Raw genomic sequence first — 21115 nt, forward strand, 5'->3', positions numbered from 1 at the left:
AGAAATCAGGAAAACCATTCTGTGAAGCATTACTGTCCAATGTTACACTGCTGTATTTTACAAGAATTTTTCATGTGTTCATTGTTCCAAGTGGTGGGTTGACCCCGGCCAGCAGCCAGCCACCCACCAACAGTCCCTCACTCACTCCTCCCTGCTCTGTACCAATGGGACGAGGAGAGAAAATAGGAAGAACAAGAGCAAGAAAACTTGTGTGTTGAGATAAAGATGCCTTCATAGATAGAGGAAGGGAGGAAAAAAAGCCAAATGAAACAAAGGAAATTGCTCACTACATAGAATCATAGAATCATATGGAGTTGGAAAGGACCTCTGGAGATCATCTAGTCCAACCTCTCTGCCAGAGCGGGTCTACCTAGAGCACGTTGCACAGGAACTTGTCCAGGGAGGTTTCTTCCAGGGAAGAAGACTCCATCACCTCTCTGGGCAGCCTGTTCCAGTGCTCTACCACTCTCACAGTAAAGAAGTTGCTCCTCATGTTTAGGTGGAACTTCTTATACTCAAGTTTGTGCCCATTTCCTTTTGTCCTGTTACTGAGCACCACTGAGAAAAGACCAGCCCCGTCCTCCTGACAGCCTCCCTTTAAGTATTTGTACACTTTAATTAGATCTCCCCTAAGCCTTCTCTTCTTAAGACTAAAAAGACCCAAGTCCCCCAGGGAGAGACAGGGAGACCTATGCCCAGTCAGTCTCTGAACAACAACCCCCTTGGAAGCCCAGATTCCCCTTCTACTTCAGTTTTTATTGCTGAGCACATTGTCATATTGTATGGAGTAACTCCATGGCCAGTTTGGGTCAGCTGTCCTGGTTCTGTCCCCATCCAGTTTCTTGCCCATTGTCAGGCTACTCACTGTGGGGGAAGGATGGGGCAGAGTGGGAAAAAGAGAAAGCCTTGGTTCTGTGAGAGCGCTGTTCAGTGATAGCCAAAACACTGGTGTGTAATCGACACTGTTTTAGCCACAAATGCAAGCACAACCACATAACAGGCTGCTATAAAGAAAGTTAACTCCAGATCTGATGTAGTCCAGCTCAGGAAATACTGTATTGCAGTGACTAAGTCACTCTCCTGTGAGAAAGATGAACTTTCTTATCCTCTCATGTGGAGATTGAAGCCATATTCCCCACTTCTCTGATGAGTGCTCTAAATGTTGAACTTTTATGTCTGCAGAGTCCTTGTTGAGTTTGTAAGGGCGGCATACGGAAGCTTTCACAACTAACACATCAGAGATAATGGCATTAGCATTGCAAACTGTAGCTAGTCAAGTACTTAGAAGTGTACTATTATTTAAACCAGCTTTATATCCTACAGCACTCTAATGGACAGTTCCCAGGTTGGGTGTTTTGTGCTTAAGTAGCCTGGGTATCTGTGTGACCAACTGTGCTGACAAGTTATAGGGGCATGTTACAGATAAATGACATTTGCTACACTTAGGTTTGAAAGTGTCTTCACTTTTAAGACATTCTCAAGTGTTCTAGAAGGTGTGATTATATGAGAATTTCAACTCTTTTGAAATAGGAAACATATTTTAGGAATGCAGACTAGAGGCAGAGGTCCAGCTTTGGTACCACTTGAGCAGAAGTTTCCCAAGAACCAGTCCAATTCAAAATCACACGATTCTTCAAGCATCTTCTTCATGGACTCCCCACACTGTGTAACTGTGTGTGTGCACTTAACCCATTTTAAAATCCAGCCTGGTAAGTTCCTTAATACCAATCATTCTCTTGGGATGTTGTTCTAGAATTCCATTCCTTCTACAATTAAAAGCTGCTTAATGCTTTGCTTTTGATTCTTGCTTTGGAGGGTTTGGGTTTTTTTTCATACGAGAAGGAGTTTGGATAGCTCACTTTAAGTAGCATCTTCCTTTCTTTCATTATCTTGATGGCTACTCTTTGAAACTTGACCAGTTTTCCAATATCTTGGAGTACTGGATATTACTGCAGAAGAAGTCATAATGCTGTGAAATATTATTTGCATAACTAAAGAACAATTCTTTTACTTTTTAGCCACAATATTACCTTCAGTGCTTTTCTATTATAATCCTCAAGGCAGCAGCTGCATTCTATGAAGGAGTCCAAGATCCCTTATGTACACCATTTCAGTTCCTGAGAATTTAAATTTATGTGTTTAACTGCATATTTCTTTGTCTATACCCAGTTTACTGAATCACTTAGATAATGCTGTGTTAGTAACTTGTTTCCCAATCTTTTTGTCATTCGCAAATGTTATTGGTAATGTTTTTGTATTTTTGTTTTTTCAGGTCTCTGATTAATGTTAACTTGTAAAATCTAAGAACAGATCCTTATTGGACACAATAAAGAGACACCCATTCAATGAGTGTTCCTTCACTGCAAATACATGTTGCCACATACCAGCCAGATTTTAAACTATTTTATGTATGAGATACTGATTCTTATCATTCCAGGTTCATAGCCAAAATGTCATGCAAAGTGAAGGTAGATGTCCTGTGGAAATCTAACTATTGCATTGACATTATTACTTTTAATAACCAAGCTTGTAAATCCATTGATAAATGATATTTTGGATAACTGAATTTGAAAGATCTAATTTCCACATACACATAATGATTGGCACCTGTTATATTTCCCCACTCCCTTAATTTTTTTCTTACTCAAGTTCCATGTCAGCTCCTGAGTTATTTTGTCCAGAATGGATGTCAGGCTGACAGACCTGAAATCACTCAGGTTAACTCACTTATCCTTTCAAAGTATTGCACAACACTGTTGCAGTCCTCTGGCACTTCACAACTTCCAAAAGCTATTAAAAATCATTTCTAGTAGTTCAGCGAGCTCATCAGCAACTTGTCAGAAGTTATCTGAACACATCCATTTTAAAATGCCTGCCTTTTGGAGCTGCCACTTGATTTCCTTCTGAGTTGGGAAGGGAAATTACCATTCATCATCACCATCAATACCGCCATCATCTTCTGGTATGTATACATTATCTGACTCTTTCCCAAAATACAGAACATAAAAACTTATTAAATGCTTCTTCCTGTTCCGCAGAATCCCTCCTAGCGCTGTCCCATCACCATTGTCCTTTATCAATATCCTTTTCTTTCTTTCTTTCTTTTTTTCTTTTCTATGTTGAAGTTTCCAGCTTCTACTGTTTCTCTGTCACCTTTTGGACTCCCATACCACCAACTGTAGCCAAATGACATTCTTTCCTTTTTTTTCCAAGACAGGAAGGCTAGTTCAGTTCTAAGCAAAGAACATGGCTTGGCGGGCTTACTGGTTGAGGTAGAAGAAGGCACAGCTCTGCTGTCGAGTTTGTCCATGCTTAGTCTGGCAGGCAGGGCTGGTTGATGTCATTAATGGAATAGAGGACCTATGAGACAGCAGCTGCTGCTGCTGTGGGAGTGATAGCTCTGGAGAATAGTGGTCAGGGTTCCCAGCCTCCACTCCAGGAGTGACCAACCTGCTGCTCCAGAGCTTTCACCCAGTCCTGCATCTCAGGGCCTCTCCTCCATTCTGATCATGCTTTAGACAATCTTTGAGTCAGCTCCTGTGACAGAGCTCCCTGTGTAGCAGATGGTTGTTGCTGTGTGTGTTCAGAAGATGGCAAATCTCTGATAGTGTTGCTCTGAAAGGTTGCCCAGTCAACATTTGGGCCGCTTGACTCATTGTTGTGCCTTTAGCTGTTCCTACAGTTGGGTTTTGCATTGAAGAAAACCATATTTTGTTTCCCGAGGATAGTAAGTACAGCAGATATCTCACGGAAATTGTCTCTTCCCAGTGTGGCATTATGATGGATCTCAACTTTATGAGAAAAGAAAGAAAAATGAGCATTTGTGATTAAATAAAATTTTTTCACTGCACCTCATAGGTAAGGTATAAAAAAGTTCATCCCCATCTTGTTGTATATAACACACATGAACATACAGGAGTGCTTCAAGTGTTTTTCACTGACATACTGTTTTGTGTTCATTGATCTCTGTTAATATGGATATCAACTGAAAATAAAACACTATTTAGGAGGGGAGAAAAAAGCAATTAATGCATTCAAGTTAGATCCTGTAGATGAAAATAGCTTGCTGAGATCTCAAGAAATGTTAAAAAAACCCAGAAAGATTTCTGCCCTTGACTTTCTTTAGATTTTCTAGATTAGAGTGCAGGCACCATGTCAGAAGATCACCAGTGATTGTGAGAGAGCATTTATCAAGTCCTAACAAGAGGATGAAGGAAAATTGAAATGCCATTACAAACTTATTCCTCACTAAAAGGGAAGTACTAAATTTTTCACTAATTCATTTTGACAGATGATATTCTGACAGATTTGACACCTATAACAATGTGACTAAAGTGGATGCACTTCAGGAGGTGATGCTTTAGTTTATTTTTTTTCCCCTAGCACTATGATGTCAGTGAACTAGATAATTCATATTGGGATTTTTTTTTTTCTTAAATCAATTTAACTTTGACCATCAATACTTTTTGGTATAGGCTGATATCTACCTACAAAAATAGCAAAACCATTAGCTTCTTGGATTGTAAGCAAAATGAAGTAATTAATCTGACTAACATTGCCAAGGAAAACTGTAGCATCTAACCTCTTTTCCCAGACAATGTGTGAGGTGACATTTTGAAGCATGACTTTGTTAACAGCCTTTTCTTTCTCAAGTTGGATTTTTTTCACTGGAATTGCAAACATTATTTTATTATAACTGCTGATGAGATTTAACAGCAGATGGAGTGCTATGGAGGGGTGTGGAACTCTTGCACGTTACTTGTAAAATTTCAGTTACAGCTGCCTTTGGGATGTAGGGTTGAAAGGAAGTCTGGCAGTTGTGTTCCAACAAGATATTTCAGAGGTATTTCTGCAACGTATTTCAGATATAATTATTAATCATGCTGTTTGTTTGCTGGCTATTGAAATAGATGCTAATCTGCAGCTGAGAAGTGCCAAGTGAAACTCATCACAACAGGATCTAAATCATGAAGGTCCTCCTGTTCCTGCGCTTTTCTTTGGGTGTTATGATGAGGCTTCTCTAACACTTACTGACTGAAAGTGAAAGATTCCAAGGAAAGCATCAACCACAACTTCTTTGAGCAAGCAGTACAGGGAAAGAAGCCACAAAAACACTGCACTAGTTAAGAGGCCAAACCCACCACAGAGAGAGGTAATTCTCCCTGGGCAGATGTGTTGGCAGTATGCCACCAAACATGGTCCTAGTGCCATTGAGAATTTGGCTACCCAGTTGCCTTTCTGAATGTGGCTTTTTGCCCACAACTGAATAATTGAATAATCTTAGGCAGCAGAGAAAGAGAGGAATAAAGGACTCATGAGATACATTTCCTTTGGTTACAGACCTCTGTGCAATAAATTATTTCAGAAGGTTCCTGTGTATTAATTCAGTAAATAAACGGTTTGCCTGATTTTCCTTTTTTTAATAATTGCAGTAAGCTGTCAGACGATGTCTTAAAAATACTATCTTTAAATAAGAAGTTAAATTTGCTTCTAGCAGAGTCTAGCAATTTACATTTTTTATCAGATCTTATTTTGTTTGCTTTCTAATATTCCCATTTTATTTTTAGCATGTCTAATTGGTTTGATATGCCCTCTTTGTAAGCTAAGGAAGATGCAATAAGACAGTTTGGAAATATTGCCATTCTATATTGTAAGAATTCTCAGAGGTATTGTATAAGCCTGCAAGCCTCAATTTTTTCAGCAATCATTTGCTTGAGCCTCTGTTTTTTAAAAATAAAATCAATAGACATTGAGTCCTGATAATTTTAGTCTTTTTTAACAGGCGCCATTTAAAAGTTTGGGTTTAAGCTAATAAGAGCTTGGAATTTCTCAAAAAGCACTGGCTAGGACTAGGGCAGGCAAACTATTTAGTTAAATATGGAAATTATGTAAAAATACTATACCAATAGTCATCAGCCAAAATAAAGCCTTTTCAGGGGTCAGAAAAAAGAATACAATGATATACCTTTCACTTCAACTGACCTTTAGACTTCAAAAGCTTCTTGTAGAGCCATTTGTCTTTTCTGATTCCTTGGTAATCTTGTCATGGCTGTTCCACAAGGTGTTCTTGATGGTCCTCTAGAGTTGAGTAATCATTGTTTTTTATAGTGCTCTTAAATCTTTCAACTCTGTATGCTAATGCTTTTTAAAATCAATTTATCTCAGAAGAGATAAATCAGTTTATCTCCTAGGTTCCCAAAAGCCTATACGCCTGCCTTGTCAACTATACGTTTTTGCTTTTAAACGTGGCCTCTCTGTGCTGTTGTAACTATCCTGGAAACACAATTTCTTTGCCTCTGTGTAGACAGCGGGCACTTGAAGAATATATATAGGAATGTTGGAACCAAGAGAGGCAAAAGTTAGAAGAAAAGTGTTGCTGATATTTATTAAATCTCCAAACTTACACAGCTTTAATCCCTTAGCTTTTTTTTCTGCATAAAGTTGCAATGACATTTAAAAAAATGTCAAAAATGTAAGCCCTAAGTGCCTGTTTTTGCACTTGCTAATGCATGTAACTCCTGATTCAATCAGGGAAATCAAAATAGAGTAGATTTTGGCCCTCACTATGTCATTTAGAGCGCTTTCCAGCAGCATATAAATAGTAAAGTTATTAAAGCTGAAAATTGAGGTCTGCCTAAAGCATCTCTTTCTCATAATATGTTAATATGCATAACCATATGCTTTTCTGATTATATTAAAACCTGGACAGATGTATATGATAAGATTGTAGTTCCTTTGAAAATACTGTATCAATGTGGGAGATGTTTTTAAGGACAAAACTAATCTTAGACAGAAAATCTCATAAAGTAAAAAACCCGAGTGTTGTTATGAAGGAGAAAGGACCATCGAAAAGTCTAATAAATGTCCATAAAATGTGTATGTTCATAGAAATTCTGAATATGATTTTGAGTTTCTTTGTTGCCAAAGATTTTGCAGGAATGAGCTTGCTCACAGTTGTGCCAGTAATTCCTGTCATCAGGCTGACATTTCAAGAGCAGCCTTCTGCATTAGTAGTCACCCTCCCAGACACATCAAAGCCACAACCACGTTGTCCCCCTCCCAACCCCGTTGTGTGGGGCTACAGTGACAGTGGAAGAGAAGCCATCACATCAACAGAATAGTGTCAGGGCCAGACTTGGAAGGCACCTTTCGCTCTCTGTCCATATGGGAGAGTAACAGCTTGGAATGAGTTGCTTCACACTGCTCATGGGAGTTGTGCATATTGCATCCGTGAGGGAGCTTCTTATCTCCTTATTCCTCTGGGTAAGCATCCTGGAGGGGTCTGAGCTGAATCCGTAAAGGAAATAATGCTGAAATTTGTGACAACAGTTTGTGTATGATTTTGTTTATCACTAGTAGTCTTTTCTCCCTCTCTACCCATTGATATTTTGTCTGTGCAGCTGGGAAGTCTTGAGCTGGGTCCTGCTGGCACCAAAGGAAATGAGCAGTGGATAATTTCAATATTACCTTCTGAGGCTCCAAAGGAGCTTATCTCCTTCTCAAAGGAGATAGACAAAAATTTACATTCGGAGCATATTTTATATAAAAAAGACTGTTCACTGTTTATTGAACACATGGAAGGTGAAAAATATAGCAGCATTTTAGAAACAGAGAAATCCTGCTAATAACGAAACAGCTAAACGCTTTCCACACCATCCAATTCCCCTAGCACATAAATGGGATTACCCTAAACATCTCTGCTCTCATGTAGGGGAGACCCATAGAAGCCCTGAACTTCCCTATTCCAAGCATCTCTGGGTTTGTTTCTCTGTGCAATCACATACTTACAGAAGCATCACTTGTTTCATCCAATCTAATCATAGCATCTAATAGGAGAGGGCTCTTCAAAATAGGCCAGGGCAAATCTCATTTACTTAGAGGTGCCTTGTAGGGTCACTGCATCATGATCAACTTCTCAAATAGACAAGAGCATGCAAACCATAAAAACGAACTATTCAGTTGTATTAAAACTAGTGCTAAGAAAGAAAACATTTAAAATCAATAAAAGGGACATATCAGGCACCCAAAGTGGTTTGTGACTGGTATATCTTAGTTATGTCTTTAAAAAAATTGTTAGCTTCTTTCTACAAAAGTGCGGGAAGTGTCAAGTTTTTCTATATTCTCTTGGTGAAATCTTGGTTCTGTACTAACAATCATCAGATCTAACGTAAATATCCTGCTTACTATGGTGGAGAGATTTTGTAGGATTTGTACAAAGGACTACCAGGCCTTTACTTAAATGCTGGAAATGCTTTTTTGGAGAGAGAAAGAGCTTATGCGAGACCTTAGTATACAGAATTTGAACCTGTATAAACCTGTATTATACCTGTATTTGAACCTGTATCATAGGTCATGAAATTCAATCAAGCCAATTGCAAGGTCCTGCACCTGGGTCACTGCAATCCTAGGCACAAATACAGGTTGGGCGGAGAATGGCTGGAGAGCAGCCCTGAGGAGAAGGATTTGGGGATGTTGGTGGATGAAAAGCTCAGCATGAGCCAGCAATGTGCGCTCACAGCCCAGAAAGCCATGGGCTGCATCAAAAGAAGTGTGGCCAGCAGGTCCAGGGAGGTGATTCTGCCCCTCTACTCTGCACTGATGAGACCCCACTGCGTCCAGCTCTGGAGTCCTCAGCATAAGGACATGGACCTGTTGGAACGAGTCCAGAGGAGGTCCACAAAGATGATCAGAGAGCTGGACCACCTCTGCTATGAAGACAGGCTGAGAGAGTTGGGGTTGTTCAGCCGGGAGACCTTCTAGTGGCCTTTCAATACCTAAAGGGGGCCTACAGGAGAGATAAAAAAAAAAAAAAAAAAAAGAATTAAGAAATTAAATTGTCCAGTATAATTAGAAACAGAAAATTTGTTTATTTTTGGATCTCATATTTGTTTTGTGTTTTGGTATCGGCACCAATTCAGTGGATTGTATTTGAATTAGATACAAGAAACAGATGATATCTGGCTTGGAAACATTCTACATGTCTGAAAGATTCAGTATCTTCTCACTGTATGTTGCTTACATCTTGTCACAGAACATTATGTTATTTCATACCAGAGGCACATTAGTGATGCTAGGTTATACAATGCCAAAATGGAATTTTTAGTGTCTTGTGCTTTTGGATCATACTCTCATGGTGCCTGGTGAGGACTTCAGGGACTGATTTTCTAACACTCCCAGTTCTAGAAGTACATCTGTTGAACTGTTGTACTCCCTCTGTCAAAAGTAGATCTTCTTGTTGCTGGAGAGAAATATATGGAGTATTTTAGTGCACAAATCAGATCTACCACATTGGCTGTCACAAGACCAAGCGGCATCCATGTAGTTAGTTATTGATTCAGGCAAGGCAGAATTGCAGAACACCCTGAAAAACCCCATTGCTCCTCTACACCCTTGATGGAGATCCTCATCAAAAACCCTGGCAAGTGGGGGCTGTGCTGTCTCACAGCACTGGAGTAACTGCACAGACTGGCTGAGGAGTCCCCCGTAGTGTTTCCACCAAGAAGATCAGGTCTGCATAGCTGCAGATGGATTTGTCCTGGCTCCCACAGCTGTACGATCAGACCCAGCTGAGCTGATGAAAGCCTTGCTGCCAGGAAAGTTCCGAAGCTGAGGTTGGTAGGCCACCCAAATCTGCCTCACAGTCTGCCATCTCCCAGCCTGCTTTGACAGCGGTTAATGACAATGTTCCTGGAGAGCCTGTAGGCAGCAGAGTGGATCAGGCATAGCTGTCTTGCCCTCCGTAGCTGCTGTATTTGGATGTCATCGACATATGCATGGCCTCAGCCTCTCCCCTCCTATTTCCTACCTGCCGCCCTGCCATCCGGTGTCACCCACCTCCCTCTCTCCCCCTTCCCCTCTTGACCCCAGGTCCCATGTCAATAAACTGGACATGGCCCGGCAGAGATGGCTGCCCTGACAACAGCCACCCCCGGCAGCTGGGGCAGCCCGGATGTCGGGGCCTGCACCCTGCTCTGCCCTGCCTCCAGGCCCTGCTGCTGCCCTTGCTGCCTGCCTGCCTCACTGGGGCCTCATTTCTCCACATGCTTCATCCCTCACAGGTGTAATTTGGGAAAAGACAAGGTGGCGGCAGCAAGCAGGGCTGTCCCTGTCTTCCCTGGCGCTTGCAAGGACCTGCGGTTATCTCAGGGGCCTTTGGCAGCAGGTTGTTCCATTCCCTTCCCTCATCACACTTTTCCAAGAGCATTTATTTGAGGGCTGAGCAGCTGAAGCCACGCTGGGATGATGTGCTGGAGTTCAGGTTGTTTCCAGCTGGGGACAGAAGGTTGCTGGGGACCTTCTGGATGAACATACAACTTGTGAGCACCCAGATGTTGCTCCTCAGGAGCAGTCTGTAAGCCATGGGGCTGTGGGTATGGAGAAAGAAAAACTGTAATGTCTGGGAAAAATAACCCCGATCTTTTTGTCTTTCTCTATGAATTGTCCTTTCTTCTGTTTCTTAACCCAGCAAAGGGTTCTTCTTTACTCCCTCCAACAAGCTGTTTCATGGGTTTGCACAGCAGCGTTGCATAGATCTGCCCAGGGACACACAAGGCATGAAGCACCACCTCAGGAGGGCAGGGAGGGCCTCTCGCCCCCAGGGCCTCCCCGGTTCAGCCCAGAGGGCACAAGGGGTGATTGGGGAGTGCTCCTGGGCATGGGCAAAAGTGTCAGAGGACTCAGGAGGTCAGACCACAGCCTGACAGAGCCCTGTGGATGTACATCCACTGGGCTTCTCCGTCAGCATGCAATGTGCTGGTGGATAGAGTTGGTGGCTCCCAGCTGCCAAGGTCAGACTAAGGCTGCGTCATTTCACTATTTTTTCCTGCCTTCGGTCACTCTTCTTCAAAACCTTTCCTTATCAGCTAGGGAAATTTGCGAGAGAGGTACAGGGGAAGGGAAAGTAGGGATTTCTGATGTGAAAGCAAAAAGCGTGTTAGTCACTGCAGAAGTTTATTGTCAGATTTGTGGCAGTTTTGTTCCTTTAGGACTTAGCTAACTCGGTATCTGTGCTCAGTCCCTGTTTGTGCTTCTGTAGTTTAATGGCAATTGAGAGAAGAGAAGGTGAACTGTTCTTTTTGCTCTTAATTAATGAGCAGTGTTTTCAAGCGTTCTGCAATATCTCATGTTTTCAGTCTTATCACTTTGCCATACTTGCATTTAGTCAGTTTTTTCTATCTCACAAGTCTGCCCTTCTAAAGTTCACTCTCTTATAATACCTCTGTGGGAGCTATGCAAAGTAAACTAATAATTTGTTCTTTCCTTCTGGTAATCCAGCTTTTACATTCATTTCCTGTACTAGCTCTGCCTGGATTCTCAGCATTAAGTCACCTTTTCATCTGCAGATACTACAGTAGCCTGTGGGGAAAGGTATTTCAAATGTTTCTGCAATCAGCACCAGATATCCCTTTTAACATTGTGTAATTTAAACATTTATATTGTGTTAATCCTCGAGGTTATGAACTCAATTGGAAATGCCAGCATGATTATCTCACCTGCATTTCATCATTGGGACAACCGTTCAAAATTAGGATTTGATTTTTAAAAATTGGTTTCTGTCAGTCTCAAATCCTACAAACACTTGTTCTGTGTATTTAACTTCTCTGCTTTAAGTCTTTTAAAGCATCGCGGTGAGTATTCAAGTCACCATCTGTGACAGTGTTTGCAGAACTGGGACTTCAGCTTAGGGGTGATTGGAAATATTTTGACTAAATGCTTTTTGGAGGGGGGGTGTTACTGAAAAAATATTTATAAAGTTAAATTAAATCTTTTTGAAAATGTTGATTCTGTAAAAATGAAACACTTCTGTTTAGATACATTTTGGTTTTGTTTACACATTCCAGTTCTCTTTTCCTAAGCCTTGTTCTTAAATTGTTAAAAATATCTTTTTACTTCTTATCTCTAGCTTTCAGACTTAGGATTTAAACTTTTCTGACTTTCTGTCTTGCTTCTTATATCAATCCAAGAGGGAGAATTGTTTAATATGTTATTCTGGGTTTCTTCCAGCTATACTGATATAATTGATTACAGATAATTGGTCATAATAGTCAAAATCAAAAGTAGACAGTGAATAAGCAGAAAGTTCAGATAATATTTGGAAATTATATTTGTTTTCATCAAATTCCGTAATGGACATATAAGGCAAAGCAGCTGCTGTCTGTCTTAAACATGTTTAAATTAAAACAATTTTTTTTCTAAAATCACATAATTTTCTTCTGAATAAGAAGATTACAATATCTAGGGATTTGGTAAAGCATACATCAAAAAGTCTATCTTCTCATTTGCAACAAAGGCCAGAATATTATTTTATTTAGCTGAACAGTTTATCTGGTGATGGATAAGCCATGATTAGGTATAGTTTTTTAGAAAGAAGACTAAGATTTTTTACTTAGATGTTATTCCAAACCTGATATAATTCACGTTGAGATCTCTGGCTCGCATAAACATAAAGTATTGGTGTCTAAAAATAATTTATATGCAATATTTCCATAAAGGCCATGAACATTCAGCTCTGGGGTTATAGTTAGGTCAGTAGCATTTTGGATATTAATTTCAATGATGCACATTAACAGACAGAGAGAAATAAAATTTAATAGTTCGTTTGGCCCTCTTAAGTATTAATAAATATCTGATAGTGTAGCCACCGAAATCAAGGACTGCAGTGAGAATAGTTGCAAGCACTGACTTCTCTTTAATGAGAAAATGAGCGGAAAATACACAAAAAATAATCTCATTTCTAACATACTTTCTACCTACCTCCTAAAGCCATTGATAATGTAGGTTATTGGAAAGTGTTCATAGCCTTGCTGACTCTTTGTGGAGTATCTCATGGTGTTTGTTTTCAAAGTCTCAGCCCATGAAAACATGTTTTGTGAGTATCAGGTTCAAAAAATAAAAATAACTATTTTTAACTGTCAAAATTTTAGGGAAAGATCAGAAACTGTGACCTCACTGTGCCCTCAGGTTCAGAAAACAGATAAACAGTAGAAATAGGCTTCTAATTTTCCATTCAATCCATTATGTTCAAACCTTCATTCATAGTACAGGACTCTTGTGTGTGATTTTTTGGTTGCTGGAGGTTGGCATCAAGGTTTTAAATCTTGTGCTTGATGTGAGCTAAAATAATGCATAATTGCTGAAACATGAGCAGAACTGAGCATATAGTTCATTCCTTCTTTTTGAAATGTCTGCTCGTATTAAAAAAAAGAAAAGAGAATATTTTTCTTCAAATTCAAGGACCCTTTCGGGTATTTTTTCCTATAACTATTTTTGTAAATGATTTTACTAACTATAATATTCAAAGCAAGCTTCAGAAAACCAGTAGAGATTATTGATGGGAGAGTGTTGAAACTAGTCTTATGTTTACTTCTCTAATCTCATCAAGAAACAGAAAACATCTGTGACCCATTGTTCAAACAATTCTCATCAGCAGAACTAACAAACAGGTAATGTTGGGCATCAGTACATTATTTTTAGTACATTTTGAAGAAAACTGGAAGCTACTTACTTGTTTATGACAAGTCATGAACAGAAAAACTAAGTTCAGCAAGTGAATTTGTTACAAGTACTATCTAACAGCCAAGGTTGGAGCGGATACAGTTCCATTAGAATATAAACAATTCTCTAAAGCTCTTTGTTGGACACATAATAAACAAGCATTAAGAGTAGTCTTTGAATACATTTAGGAAAAAAATATTGGTATAAGACCCTGTTTTGGTATTTCTCTTATGAGGGAAGTGCAATTTAACACTAATATGCTCATTACTTCAGGACTGACTTCACCTGTGCTTGTATTTCTGACAAGAATCTCAATTAGTTTTTCAAGATGATGCACCTGCCTCATTCCAGACGAAAGCTTAAATGTAGCCACTGTAGGGAGTAGCAGAGTTTTATTTATGTTTGGGTCTTCTTTACTGAGATAATATATCACTACGGTGACCTGCTGGCAGAATGTGCATACTTTGTAAATAATGAGGTAAGTAGCATTTACTAAAATCATGCAGATTTTCTTACTCGATTTATAGATACATCTCTGAAAACTTGGATGATGATAGGAATACTGTATTGTTTTATGGCTATAAAAATTATCTAACTCTGCCCTTTCATCTTCTGTTTTTCTTTTCTTCCTTATTTTCAGTTTTACTTGACTTTAGAAAATGAAAAGACTAGTCTGGTCTCAACAGCTCACTTTTTGCATTTCTAGAAGGGTCTTAAGTTCTGAAGGAAATAAGCTGTAAGCACAGATGGCAGAGGTCTGTAGTGTACCAGTGATGACTCCATTCATTCATTTAACACATCCTTCTGGTGTTTGTCAGGCTAGAGTGCAGTTGCTTTGAAATCTGGGGTGAAAGCAGAAAACTTTGTTAAAATATTGTAAAAGAATGCAGAGTGTATATACAGGTATTTCAGTTTCTGATAGTGAGTTGCCCTCTCTGTAATTAAAGGACGGTGATCCCTCCACCCAACACAAAATCTCTCTAGCTCTGCTAAAGAAAAATAGCCTGTAGTGAGTATCTGTGACATTCAACCTGTGTTAAACTGTCCTTAGGGGCCAGCATTGGAAGGGCTTTTTTATCTGCAAACTACTTAAAATAAAATGAGAGGTGGAGTTTTCCTTTACAGCTTTGCAGTTAGACTAGGATTTTAGGCCTACTGAAGTTTTTCTTTTGGCATTTTCTTCACTGCTTTGTCCTGACTGATACCAGAACTGGAGTTCATGTACATGCAGAATTTTTCTTATTGTAAAATGGCCAGTCCTTTAGGGTTTGTAAAGTGTTCTTCTAGCTTGACTTCCTTTAAAAACATCTAAGGTGAGACATGCTCAGTGAAGAAAGAAAATGATGTTGAGAAAGCTACCCAAACTCTGAAAAGAGACTGTGGTAAAGGGCTTTAGGTGGCAAAGTCAACTTTAAGTGAAGAGGGTTCACTGAAAAAGGAAACCTAGGTCCTAGTTGGAATAACTGATAACTGGTAAAATGCAGCCTCTCCTGACATCAGTGTGATTTTTAGCCTTGAAAAAGACATTCTTGGGGAAAAAAGGAAGTGTTGGATCTTTACCCTTTCCACAGTGACAGAGAAGTCTGGCGGAGGAGGGACAGTGTCAGTTTAACAGTCCTGGAAGCCATACGCCAGCAGAGCTGCTTTCTATCAGTGTCGTATTTATGCTTGGGATATACCAAAATAATACACATGGGTAGATCCATTTCTACAACTTTTCATTTTTTTGTCAGTTTGCTACATTTAGGGAATAAATGTAGACTTTGGCTTCTATTTTTAACTCTACCAATCAAAGGTGTGGAAAAATGGATGTAAGGGGGTGAATTATTAGTTTAGAAAATGTCTGCTTGTCATCTGAGACACATTAATAGATTGTGTATGTGTTCCCTACCTGTTACTAACATACCAGTTTAAATCTGATGGTTGAACTTTTTAATATTATTTTGAAATGGACTAAGAGTATGTACATGATGGTTTAACTGGTAAGAAACACAGTAAAATTAGGTGATTCTGTCATTTTCTTATTAACTGACCCTATTCAAAGATGCCCTTGTCACACAGGGAAACGCAGGATGTTACTGGGGAGAAAACTGCCACTTTTTTTTTTTTTCTGTTCAGTGGTTCAAAGCCTTCCAGTCATCCCAGACATATTTGACTACTACAGTTACTGTCATAATTAGTATTACCACCAGTTTTTGTAAATTAGCTATTGCAACATATGAGGAAGAAAATAATCAGGTCATGTCTTTGTTCTGCTCTTCCCAAATAATCTGCTTTTGCAGTAGAGAAGCTTTTGAGTGTTATTCCTTGCTGTTGTGTCATGCAGTGCTCTTGTTCTCCTCTTATTTTCTCTCTGCCAAAAAGCAGTTAATTAGCTGAGGAAAAGAGTTGTTTTATAGTGAATCAATACTGAACAATGATCAAATTTCATACCTCCAGCAAGGTATCTACAAGCTTTGGAGAGGTGAACAAACAGATCATAATGTTGAGAGAGGAAAAAAGAGTCCAGAGAATAGTTTTTCACTTGTTATTTGTGAAATGAGGGACCTTCCTGCGGCATCACTTGTCTTTGTAGTACCCCGTGTTGAAGTTAGATTTTGTGGTTGTCTTATTGTTGCACTTCCTTCACTGAGTGTTTGCAGGATGTATTTTTCTTTTTGTTTTTTTTTTTTGTTTTCACCTTCCATCTACATTGTGGTTACTGCTGCAATGGAATAGAGGAATAAATGCAACAAATAAGCCCTTAATGGCAAGGAATAGGTGACTTCACCTGAAGGTATTACTCATGTCCCAGGCAGGTGAAGTATCTTTTGCTCCCTGCCTTTTGTTATTTAAGTGCATTGGAACTTCTTCCAGGCATAGTCCTCTTCTGCGGGTTTTTGCTGTTGGTGTTTCTGAAAGGGGTTTCTGAAAAAGTAGTTGATACTTCCTATTGACACTGAAAGGAGAATGAGAGAACAGTCTGTCTTCTTATTCAGCATTATGGTTTTCTTCTTTAAGCTTTTTTTTTAAGCAAGTACTAGCCTATATTTCAAGGTGATGTTCTCTGCAGTACAAATATGGATGGTTCATATTTCCTTATGCTGCCCCACAAATAATCCCTATGCTTGAATGAAATCAGACACTGATTTATGTGGGACACACTGTTGTGGTTATAACCTCCTTGAAAACACAGCACATTGTCATGTGGCTTGGGGAGACCCACACAGTTGCTCTGTGCATCCCTCAAGAAGGCAATCTCCAGGATTTTCATAAGCATCTGATTGCTAAGGCTACATTTCCGCTCCATTTCATAAATGAAAAATAAATGGTTCTCTTGACAAAGAGAATGGGGGTAAATTTGCCAAACAGCTATAATATAAAGAAGAATATAAACCTTTTAGATGGAGCTCATGGGTTCTGTTCTCCATGCAGCTCAAGTGTTAAAGCAAGCAAATAATGTTACTTCCAATGTAGCTGTGGCACAAATGTAATACTTACTGTCTCACAGGAGTAATTTATGAGGCTACATTTTATGTAATTTCTTCTTTTGTCTGTCTTTTGATGATCAAGATAACATTTTTGATTTTTACTACAGCATCTTGATGTTTTTGTTATGATATTTAATGCAAGTAATACAATGAGTGAGAATAATTCTCACTACCTGTAGTTCTCACCAGCATCTTCAGATATGTGGATCCCTCTCAGGAATGGCCTTATCTAGAATTTTTACAGTGGTGAAGCAGAGCTGTCTCTGGCACTGAGAGCAGACTGTCATCAAAATCCTCTTAGTAAAATTGCAGCCATGATGGGGTTAGAATTTACCTTTACACTGTTGTACAGATTCTCCTTGGAGCATATAAGGAAAATATCTGGTCTGAATAGGGTACATGTTGAACAGAGCTAAAATAAAAAGTGTTAAAAATTAGTAAGGTACTGTGGGGCTCAAAGGATGTTACTGGCTCACCTAGTTTTGGGCATGGGTCAGAATGAAAATCAGTTGTTTGTAGTCTCACATAATAAATACTTTGGCTTTTCACAGCTGATTCTGGTAACAAAAAGCAGTTGCAGATAAGATTGGAGAATTTCTTCAATGGCTCTTTCAAAGGAAAAGTGATCCTCAGCCCATGGCTCTGTTATATCTCTTCACTGACTCCCATCTTGTGCAGATTGCTTTCATTACACATTTCTCCTCTCAGCTGTTGCATGTGTGTGGATTGAAATGGATGTACCCAGCAAGCTGGTACAGATGGATATGTTCTTGGCTGTTGCGCAGAATTAATTAGTGTTTTCTATACTATATATGCCCTTATATTGTGCTTTCTTCTGTGTTCGAGTGCATTGAACAATGTATCTAACATCTGTTAAGTGTTCATTTTTTCCCTGGTCCTTTCCCCTGGAGGAGCAAGGTGTGCAGCATGCTGGCTTTGGGAGCAGAGCAAGCAGACTTTGAGAGGACATGAAGTCTTGTTGCTGGCTGTTGCAGACATATACATCATATAATGCTTTTGTGAGCTGAGCAAGCACCAATCTAACATCAGATTTCTCTCTTTGTGCTGTTGCTGCAAAGTGGTTCCACTACTTCTGTCATGTAAGGGTTAGAAAGGTTTCATTTTAGCTTTAAATTACTTCTGCCAATTTTTTTATGCCTATTTGATCTTGTGTCAGTATTATTCTTGATCTTAGTCAGCTTTTCCCCTTCTAATAAGCATTGGAGCCCAATAGGCTCACCCTTATTGGGTTTATAAGCAACAATCTTACTTCCTCTCAGCCTGTATTTTGATAGGCTGATAGTATAAGTGTGACTGTGTTTGAGGCAATTGTTATGCAATCAAAATGGAATTCAATTTAATTTTTCATTTATTCAATTATTTCATTTACTGAGATCATTAACTTGAATCATACGGCAGAGTTGATGCTCTACTGATGTATGAGAAAATCCCATCCTAGCTTAATATTTAGATAGGAAACCTACCACATTTATTTTCTAATACACGTTGCCTAAACATCTAAGAAGACCCAGTTTTGTTCCCTGGCTCACCTTGGGTAAGACTTAAGAGTAGTCCTACTGGTTTCAAATGAGTCTGTGCTGCATGAAGTTTCACGTGGAATTGGGAAATATATCCTAATTTCCTTCCAAAGCGTAATGTGCTTGCTAATGGCAAGTGAGCAATGAGGCTGTCCTGCTTCAGTCTGGGACTCGAGGCAAATCACAAAAACAGTACAGCTCAAACTGCCCGACCTCAGGTCCTGGGGTAAATCCTTTGGTGACTGCAGGTTTCCATTATAAATACATGGAAATGTCTCCACCTGTGCCATTCTCAGCTTGTGATGAGGTTACATCCCTTACCCAAGTGCAGGGGCATGGGATGGGGCCCCAGTGCTGAGCCTGCAGTGGGGTCTGTTTGCTGGTGTGTCCTTCCTCTCTTCTCTCCTCCCCACAGCCATGCAGGGCCATGGCACCACTCCTGCTCTGGAGTATGTCTGGCTCATAGTCAAAAAAGCAGACTGACCTGCTTGCTGTATCTGGTGTTGAGTCACAGGTTCGAAAAGAGGCCATTCTGCTGCGCTGCAAATTTTTGAGAAACTAGGGCAGTGCAGTGCAAAACGCCGTGGGACTCGAGTTTTGTGTTTGACACTAGACCTGGCAGGTTTGGCTGTGCCCTAGTGTGACTACGACTGTCATAGTGTGGCTGCATAGTGTGTTTGATCTGCGGCAAGTGATCCACATTTCTGGAAAAATGCACTCGTTTCTGTTGTGCTCTCATTTATAAAGAATGCCTGAACTGTCTGTTGCTGATTTTTTTCTCTCTGGTGGCTACACCTTTGGAGTTGCTGTGATTTTTATTTTTTTTAATTTTTTTTTGTGTGTGTGAGAAGGAAGTTAAGCTGATTCAGAAGTCCTCATTGCAATTTGCTATTTCAAAATATTGCTGCCAAGGGGGAAAGAAGACTTCTTGAGTTACTCCTGGCTTGAAAAGGTCTGGGTCTAGAAGTGATCAGCATCCGTTGCTCCCTCAATAAATTAAGCAAACTTTACGAATGTGGATAGCTTAAAATTCATGCTTTTCTTTCTGAGACATTTCTTGTTACTGTTAATAGACAATTTCTTGTAATCCGTCTGCTCCTTTTGCCTGATTGATGTTCATCATAAATCCTGTGCTCGTGACAGGAATAAAATATGCAAAGGAAAAATGAGATTTCACCTGTCTTCATAGATGAAGGCAGTCTGAGTTTTGTAAAGCTGTTGATTTAGCTTCCAAAATGTATAAATAGAAAAACAAAGGGAATTGGAGTATCAGCTTTGATGTTGTCTCCACCACAAAGTTAAAATATTTTTGCATTAGGAAGAGGTATTTCTGAAGTTCTTACAGATAGAAAGTATCCTATTCCAAGAGAAACATGGAGCCTAAATTTTAAATGTTACAAACATTGGCCAGTCAGATTAGTGTAAGAGGCTTTCAAAATGCTGTCAGCACACTGTATTTTAACTTTACATCCATCTTTCATTCACTTTTAAAAGCACAGACTGCATGTGGTACAGAAGAGCTAGAATGAAATTTTCTTCTGTCTTTACTGTGACTGTTTTCCTGGACTAGCAGAACTGTGATTTTTGCCATAGAAATGTTAATAAAACTTTTCCTTACTGTCTAATCTGTCCTTGTCCCCTTTTCTACATATCTATCCCTTGTTTGCCTTTAATATCCACCGGTAAATCAATGTAAGAGAATAAACTTGCAGTCTCCAGGTCAGTTAAGACCTATTAATACTTGGGCATCTTGTTGTTCCACTGAACTCTAAATATATTCACTTTGATGAACCTCCTTTGCTCTTCCTTCTGCTAATGGTAGTTGATTTTTTTTTTTGAGGAAAACTATCTGTTTTCCACCATGGCTGCCCCTTAGTTGGTCACAAGCATGTTATAATATCTTTTTTTTTTTTTAAACAGGAAATTATGGGGAAAGTGGAATGGAAGCCTTCAAAGAGCTGGCTGCCCAAGAGGGTCTGTGCATTGCTCACTCAGACAAGATCTACAGCAATGCTGGGGAAAAGAGCTTTGATCGCCTGCTGCGCAAGCTGCGGGAAAGGTTACCCAAGGCCAGAGTGGTGGTTTGCTTCTGCGAGGGAATGACAGTGAGGGGGATCCTCATTGCCATGAGGCGCCTGGGAGTGCTTGGGGAGTTCCTGCTAATTGGAAGGTAAGGCTTTGAGTGTGATTTCTCTGCCTGTCCTCCTCCCCCTTGTCCTGTAAGCAATCCTTTCATTTCAGAACCATATAACTTGGGCTTCCTGTAATTTTCGTGTTTACTCGTCTAATGCAAAGAAAAGAAGGGGCAGGATGGTAGAGCCAGTCTCAGGAAGGGGATATAAAGTTGTATGGCAGCTTAATTGGCGGTGTTAATTTTGCTGAAGTAAATGTTAATTACTAACTCTTTTACATGGATATATGACATTAGTGTTTCTGTGTTTTTGCACGCTCTAGGGCAATGTTTCATTCACAGATTTTAGAACCGAAGTAGGGAGTGAAAAATTCTGGTTTCAGAATGCGATCTGGAAGTGTGACATGTGGCAAAATTATGTGTTTCACTAAGGATGTATCCTGATAATTTTAACCCCCGAATTATTGAATGGGTTTGATTAC

The 21115-nt window shown here is 39.6% G+C and overlaps 1 protein-coding gene across 6 annotated transcripts in view; it reads left to right on the forward strand.

Annotated features, from left to right (window-relative positions):
- Positions 1–21115, forward strand: part of GRM1 (glutamate receptor, metabotropic 1) — a 188251-nt gene that overhangs the window by 18317 nt on the left and 148819 nt on the right. For all 6 annotated transcript variants that reach the window (XM_014951092.1, XM_014951093.1, XM_014951095.1 and 3 more), the window contains exon 3: positions 20423–20672. In XM_014951092.1, the coding sequence (XP_014806578.1) occupies positions 20423–20672 (250 nt within the window). The remainder of the gene's footprint in view (positions 1–20422; positions 20673–21115) is intronic.

Source organism: Calidris pugnax, unplaced genomic scaffold (assembly GCF_001431845.1).
Source record: "Calidris pugnax isolate Ruff unplaced genomic scaffold, ASM143184v1 scaffold24, whole genome shotgun sequence".
Taxonomy (NCBI): Eukaryota; Metazoa; Chordata; class Aves; order Charadriiformes; family Scolopacidae; genus Calidris; species Calidris pugnax.